At 46.1% G+C, this 8074-nt stretch overlaps 1 protein-coding gene across 8 annotated transcripts in view; it reads right to left on the bottom strand.

Annotated features, from left to right (window-relative positions):
• The window catches only part of agbl5 (AGBL carboxypeptidase 5), a 131745-nt gene that overhangs the window by 108405 nt on the left and 15266 nt on the right, over nt 1–8074 (bottom strand). For all 8 annotated transcript variants that reach the window (XM_043676261.1, XM_043676271.1, XM_043676282.1 and 5 more), the window contains one exon: nt 6711–6882. In XM_043676261.1, coding sequence (XP_043532196.1) covers nt 6711–6882 — 172 coding nt within the window. The remainder of the gene's footprint in view (nt 1–6710; nt 6883–8074) is intronic.

Here is an 8074-nt window from a genome sequence, read left to right as displayed (position 1 = left end):
GGGGGGAAGGGAAGGGGGGGGGGGGGGGGGGGGGGGGGTGTGGCTGGGGAGAAGGTAGCTAAGAGTGCAAGAGGTGGATGGAGGTGGGGATAAAGGTTATAGGTCAGAGAGGAGGGTGGAGCAGATAGATGGGAAGGAAGATAGGCAGGTAGGACAGGTCATGAGGATATGTGCTGAGCTGGAAGGTTGGAACTGGGGTAAGATGGGTGGAGGGGAAATGAGGAAACTGGTGAAGTCCACATTAATGCCTTGGGGTTGAAATGTTCCGGTGCGGAAGATGAGGTGTTCTTCCTCCAGGCGTCGGGTGGTGAGGGAGGGCCATGAAGGCGGCCCGAGACCTGCATGTCCTTGGCAGAGTAGGAGGGGGAGTTGAAATGTTCGGCCACGGGGCGATGGGATTGTTGGTGCGGATGTCCCAGAGATGTTCCCTAAAGCGCTCTGCCAGGAGGCGTCCAGTCTCCCCAATGTAAAGGAGACCGCATTAGGAGCAACAGATACAATAAATGACATTGGTGGACGTGCAGGTGAAACTTTGATGGTCGTGGAAGGCTCCTTTGAAGCCTTGGATGGAGGTGAGGAGGGAGCTGTGGGCGCAGGTTTTGCAATTCTTGCAGTGGCAGGGGAAGATGCCAGGAGTGGAGGATGGGTTCTTGGAGGGCGTGGACCTGACCAGGTAGTCACAGAGGGAACAGTCTTTGCGGAAAGCGGATGGGGTGGGGAGGGAAATATATCCCTGGTGGTGGGGTCCATTTGTAGGTGGTAGAAATGTCGGCAGATGGTGAGGAGGTTGGTGGGGTGCAAGTTGAGGACCCGGGATTCTGTCCTTGTTGCGGTTGGAGGGGCAGGGTTTGAGGGCAGAGGTGCAGGACATGGATGAGATGTGTTGGAGGGCATTTTCAACCACATGGGAGCGAAAATTACAGTCTTGAAAGAAGGAGGCCACCTTCTGTGTTCTGTGGTGGAACTGGTCCTTCAGGGAGCAAATACGGCGGAGGCGGAGGAATTGGGAATACAGGATAGCATTTTTGCTGGAGGTAGGGCAGGAAGAGGTTTAATCCAGGTAGGTGTGGGAGTCGGTGGGTTTGTAATAAATGTCAGTGTTAAGTTGGTCATCGTTGGTGGAGATGAAGAGGTCTAGGAAGGGGAGGGAGGTGTCAGAGATGGTCCAGGTGAATTTAAGGTCGGGGTGGAATGTGTTGGTGAAGTTGATGAACTGCTCAACCTCCCCATGGGAGCATGAGGTGGCGCCAATGCAGTCATCAATGTAACGGAGGAAGAGGTGGGGAGTGGTGCCAGTGTAACTACGGAAGATGGACTGTTCTATGTAGCCAACAAAGAGACAGACATAGCTGAGGCCCATGCGGGTGCCTATGGCTACCCCTTTCATCTGAAGGAAGTGGGAGGATTCAAAGGAGAAATTGTTAAGGGTGAGGACCAGTTCAGCCAAATGAATGAGTGTCAGTGGAAGGGTACTGGTGGGGAAGGCGGGAGAGGAAGAAACGGAGGGCTTGGATGCCCTGCTCATGGCAGATGGAGGTGTAGATGTCCATGGTGAAGATGAAGCCTTGGGGGCCAGGGAAACGGACGTCTTGGAGGAAGTGGAGGGTGTGGGTGGTGTCCCGAACATATGTTGGGAGTTCCTGGACGAGGCGGGATAGGACAGTATCGAGGTAGGTGGAGATGAGTTCGGTGGGCAGGAGGAGCTGAGACGATGGGTCGGCCGGGGTGGTCAGGCTTGTGGATTTTGGGAAGGAGGTAGAATCGGGTGGTGCGGGGTTCCTGAACTATGAGGTTGGAAGCTGTGGGTGGGAGTTCTCGGAGGTGATGAGGTTGTGTATGGTCTGGGAGATATTGGTTTGGTGATGGGGGGGATGAAGTTATTGTCGGGGGGTTGGTAGGAGGAGGTATCTTCGAGTTGGCGCCTGGCTTCAGCGGTGTAGAGGTCAGTGCGCCAAACTACCACGGAGCCCCTTTATCCGCTGGTTTGATGGTGAGGTTGGGATTCGAGCAAAGGGAATGGAGGGGTGCGCATTGTGAGGGTGAGAGGTTGGAGTGGGGGAGACGGATGGACAGGTTGAGGTGGTTAATGTCACTGCGGCAGTTGGAAATGAAGAGTTGAGGGCGGGTAATAGGCCAGCATTGGGTGTCCAGGTGGATGGAGTGTGTTGGAGGCGGATGAAGGGGCCCTCGGAAGATGAGCTGGAGTCCTGATTGGAAAAGTAAACTCGGAGGCGGCGGAAGAAGTGTTCGACATCACGATGCGTATTGAATTTGTTGATGCGTGGACGGAGGGGGACGAAGGTAAGGCTTTTGCTGAGGACTGATCATTCGTCCTCAGTGAGGTGGGGGCGTGTCAGCAGTATGCAGGTGAATAGCGTTGTTGGGTACGGAAGTGATGGCGACAACGGCAGTGGTGAGCAGCGCCAAAGTCACAGAACACGTGACGTCAGCGATGACTCGTGGGGTGGAGGTGATGTCACGTGTGGAGTATGTGAAATCGTTAGGGGCGGAAGTGGCTGCAATGGGAGCGGAAGTCGCGGAACACATGGCATCAGTGGTGGAAGTGTGTCAGAGGGGGTGGAAGTGGCTGTAATACAACCTCAAGGTTCCAAAACCCAATTCCTCTACCAATAAAAGCTAACATAATGTACACCTATTTAATAACTCTATCAACCTGGGTGGCAACTTTCAGTGATCTATACACATGGACACAGACACAGAGATCTCTCTGCTCATCCACACGACCAAGAATCTTATCATTAGTCCAGTACTCTGTATTCCTGTTACTCCTTCCAAAGTGAATCATCTCACAATTTTCCACATTAAACTCTATTTGCCACCTCTCAGCCCAGCTCTGCAGCTTATCTACGTCCCTCTATAACGTGCAACATCCTTCAGCACTACCTACAACTCCACCAACCTTGTGTCGTCCGCAAATTTACTAACCCATCCTTCTATGCCCTCATCCAGGTCATTTATAATAATGACAAACAGCAGTGGCCCCAAAATAGACCCTTGTGGTACACCACTAGTAAGTGAACTCCAGGATGAATATTTCCCATCAACCACCATCCTCTCTCTTCTTTCAGCTAGCCAATTTCTGATCCAAATCGCTAAATCACCCTCAATCCCATGCCTCTGAATTTTCTGCACTAGCCTACCATGGGGAACCTTATCAAACGCTTTACTGAAATCCATTTCCACCACATCAACCACTTTACCCTCATCCACCCGTTTGGTCACCTTCTCAAAGAAGTCAATAAGGTTTGAGGCATGACCTATCCTTCTCCAAGTTTAGATTAGAGTGGTGCTGGAAAAGCACAGCAGGTCAGGCAGCGCCTCGAATGCTGCCTGACCTGCTGTGCTTTTCCACCGCACTCTAATCTAAACTCTGGTTTCCAGCATCTGCATTCCTCACTTTTGCCTATCCTTCACAAAACCTTGTTGACTATCTCTAATCAAATTATTCCTTTCTAGATGATAATAAATCCTCTCTCTCATAATCCTTTTCAACACTTCACAGGTCTATTATTACCAGGGTTGTCTCTACCCCCCCTTGCTATCCTCCAGTCTTCTGGCACTATTCCTGTAGACAATGACGACATAAAGATCAAGATCAAAGCCAAAAGCCCTGCAATCTCCTCCCAGAGGAGAGCTTCCCAGAGAATTCTAGGATAAATCCCATCCCACCGAGGAGGACTTACTTATTTTCATTTTCCAGGATTGCTAACATTTCCACATGATCCTCACCCCTGTCTAGTCTAATAGCCTGTATTTCAGTATGAATACTGACCAAAAGTATTCATTTGGCACCTCTCCTATCTCTTTGGAATTCACGTAAAACTTCCCACTACTTCCTTGACAGGCCCAAATCTTTAGTCTTTTTTTTATTCCTGACATAGCTGTAAAAAGCTTTAGGGTTTTCCTTGATCCTACCTACCAAAGACTTCTCACGTCCCTTCCTGGCTCTTCTTGGCTCTCTCTTCTCATAGTCATAGAAATGTACAGCATGGAAACAGACCCTTCGGTCCAACCCGTCCATGCCAACCAAATATCCCAACCCAATCTGGTCCCGATTCGGAGATGCCGAAGTTGGACTGGGGTGTACAAAGTTAAAAATCACACAACACCAGGTTATAGTCCAACAGGTTTAATTGGAAGCACACTAGCTAGTGTGAAAGCTAGTGTGCTTCCAATGAAACCTGTTGGACTATAACCTGGTGTTGTGTGATTTTTAACAATCTAGTCCCACCTGCCAGCACTCGGCCCATAACCCTCCAAACCTTTCCTATTCATATATCTATCCAAATGCCTCTTAAATATTGCAATTGTACCAGCCTCCACCACTTCCTCTGGCAGCTCATTCCATACACGGACCACCCTCTGTGTGAAAACGTTGCCCCTTAGGTCTCTTTTATATCTTTCCCCTCTCACCCTAAAACTATGCCCTCTAGTTCTGGACTCCCTGACCCCAAGGAAAAAACTTTGCCTATTTACTCTCTCCATGCCCCTCATAATTTTGTAAACCTCTATAAGGTCACCCCTCAGCCTCCAATGTTCCAGGGAAAACAGCCCCAGCCTGTTCAGCCTCTCCCTATAGCGCAAATCCTCCAACCCTGGCAACATCCTTGTAAATCTTTTCTGAACCCTTTCAAGTTGCACAACATGTTTCCAACATGAAGGAGACCAGAATTGCATGCAATATTCCAAGTGTGGCCTAACCAATGTCCTGTACAGCTGCAACATGACCTCCCAACTCCTGTACTCAATACTGACCAATAAAGAAAAGCATACTAAACGCCTTCTTCACTATCCTATCTACCTGTGATTCCACTTTCAAGGAGCTATGAACCTGCACTCCAGGGTCTCTTTGTTCAGCAACACTCCCTAGGACCTTACCATTAAGTGTATAAGTCCTGCTAAGATTTGCTTTCCCAAAATGCAGCACCTCACATTTATCCGAATTAAACTCCATCTGCCACTTCTCAGCCCATTGGCCCATCTGGTCCAGATCCTGTTGTAATCTTGGTAACCCTCTTCGCTGTCCACTGCACCTCTAATTTTGGTGTTATCTGCAAACTTACTAACCATACCTCTGTTGCTCGCATCCAAATCATTTATGTAAATGACAAAAAATAGAGGACTCAGCACCGATCCTTGTGGCACTCCATTGGTCACAGTCCTCCAATCTGAAAAACAACCCTCCACCATCAACCTCTGTCTTCTAACTTTGAGCCAGTTCTTGTCGAATGCCTTACTGAAGTCCATATAGATCACATCTACTGCTCTGCCCTCATCAATCCTCTTTGTTAGTTCTAACTTGTAACACACATTCGCCCTAACTGAGCCTTCATGTCTCATCTTTACATAAGTGCCCTTCTTACTCTTGACAAGAGATTCAACTTCTTTAGTAAACCACAGTTCCCTCACTCGACCACTTCCTCCCTGCCTGACACACAGAAGCTGTTCCTTGTACAAGCTTCACATTCCAATTGTGCCCATCCCCTGCAATTTCCTTTCCCATCCTATGCATCCTAAACCTTGCCTAATCGCATCATAATTGCCTTTCCCACAACTATAACTCTTACCCTGTGGTGTATAGCTATCCCTTTCTATCGCTAAAGTAAACTTAATCAAATTGTGGCCACTATCACCAAAGTGCTCACCTACGTCCAAATCTAAAACCCACCTGGTTCATTACCTCATACCAAATCCAATGTGGCCTCACCCCTTGTTGGCCTATCTACATACTGTATCAGGAAGCCCTCCTGTGAACACTGGACAAAAACGATCCATCTAAGGTACTCGAACTATAGTGTTTCCAGTCAATATTAGGAAACTTAAAGAATATCTTTTCAATTCTTTCCTTTACATCTCTGGAACTTTTCAGAGGCCTTCTGAAAACTCCCAGCAGGGTGACCTCTCCTTTCCTATTTCTAACCTCAGCTAAAACTACCTCAGTAGACAAGTCCTCATCAAACATCCTTTCTGCCACCACAATACTGTCCTTGACTAACAATACCACACCTCCCCCTCTTTTACCACATTTTCTGTTCTTACTAAAACATCTAAACCCCGGAACCTGCAACAACCATTCCTGTCCCTGTTCGATCCATGTCTCCGAACTGGCCACAACATCGAAGTCCCAGGTACCAACTCATGCTGCAAGTTCACCTACTTTATTCTGGATACTCCTGGCATTGAAGTAGACATACTTCAAACCACCTTTCTGCCTGCCGGTACACTCCTGTGGCCTCAAAACCTTATTCATGACCTCACTATTCTCAACCTCCTGTACACTAGAGCTACAATTCAGTTTCCCATCCCTCTGCTGAATTAGTTTAAATCCTCAGGAAGAACATTAGCAAACCTCCCCCCACCCAGAATATTGGTACCCTCTGGTTCAGGTGTACACCATCCCGTTTATACAGATTCCACCTACTCCAGAATGAGCCTCAATTATCCATGTATCTGAATCCCTCCCTCCTACATTATCCCTGCAGCCACGTGTTCAACTGCTCTCCCCCCCTATTCCTTGCCTCGGTAGCATGTCGCACGGTTAACAAACCAGAGATAATAACTGTTTGCTCTAGCTCAAAGCTTCCACCCTAGCTCCTTTACAAAGCTTCAAAGATGAACTTATATGCTACAATCTACAGGATGCAAAAATAAACATTTCTACAAGATCACTAATTCCGAAATTTCCATACCTCATATGTTGGTCTTTCTCGCACCCGCTCCCAGCGTGGTCTTCCAGGAAGAGTCTTAACTAATGGGGCCATTCCTTGAGAGTACAGTTTGCTTTGCTTATTCATATTCATGATATTGATTTTAATAACTTTACTTGGAATTCCCCCCTTCACACTAAAATAAAACCAGGACCTGAAGATAAAGACAAAATAAGTTATCATCAATATGTTGCATGAATTCAAAACGTCAGATCATAAATACAACTTAATAAAAAAAGCTTCTTAGCAAAATATTGATGATGCTGAACCAATTCTTTCCTTGGGTTCATCAGTCCCAATCAATGAATTTCAATGAATATGAAGAAATATCTGTGAAAATAATCTAAATTTACTTAAGTTTGTTATGAACATCAAAATTGATGCAAGAGAAAAAGTCTCACAATCCACATATTATCTACTATCAGTTTCATAGTCATGTGAAACAAAATAAAGTTGCTGAGTAATTGAGGCAAGCAATCCCCATCAATTAATCTTTAACTGATATGAAATGAGGTGAAAAATTCTGGGAACCACACATCCAAAGTCACCTGCCATTCTAACCATACTTTATATGTTTTACATCTAATGTTATTCACATAATGAATAATGAGTGCTATTTTCTGAACAAAATCTAGCTAACTTAAATTTGAATGAATCAATACTGATTCATTCCACTTCCTCCATGAGACATTGTTCCATAACTTCATTCCGAAGTCACTCTTCCTCAAGCACAGGCTATCCCAAATGGCTCTACTATTCTGGGCAAAATGAAATTACTAATCATAGGCAACTTTTGTGAGAACTTTTATATAACTCTAAAAGCAGCAAACCCATTTGAAACTTTTCCAGTGACAATGTGTGCAATAATAAAATTATTGGTCCTCATAATCTTGTAATTATTCACTCGTTTAACTTTGGCATTGAGATAAAGTAAGCAAATAGTTTACTGTAACACAAACATGACTAAGACAAACTTTAGAATCAGCTAAAAAAAAAAAGATGCATTTGTATAACTTCTTTCACATGCTCTGCACACTCCCAACATATTTGCATAACAAGTAATGACAGGCAAGAAAATGTCCCCTAGTGCAGCTTGTCCCATATAATTACGATACCTGGTGCTGACCACTATAATTATCTACCTTCTGGAGGTAGTAATCTGTAGTCCTGTGAGAAGTAGGTTCAGATCTTACTTGAAGGAGTTCAGCAAACCAGTGTGCATTGCTCAAACCAGCCAGCCACCTATCCAACTGTTTAATTCCTGACATGTAACTAGATCCTTGGGGGGAGGTTTGCTAGTGCTCTTGGGGGGGGTTTAAACTAACTCGGCAGGGGCATGGGAACCC

The sequence above is a fragment of the Chiloscyllium plagiosum genome, chromosome 3, assembly GCF_004010195.1.
Source record: "Chiloscyllium plagiosum isolate BGI_BamShark_2017 chromosome 3, ASM401019v2, whole genome shotgun sequence".
Taxonomy (NCBI): Eukaryota; Metazoa; Chordata; class Chondrichthyes; order Orectolobiformes; family Hemiscylliidae; genus Chiloscyllium; species Chiloscyllium plagiosum.
Note: the sequence above shows the minus strand (reverse complement) of the source record. Positions and strands in the feature narration are given on the sequence as shown.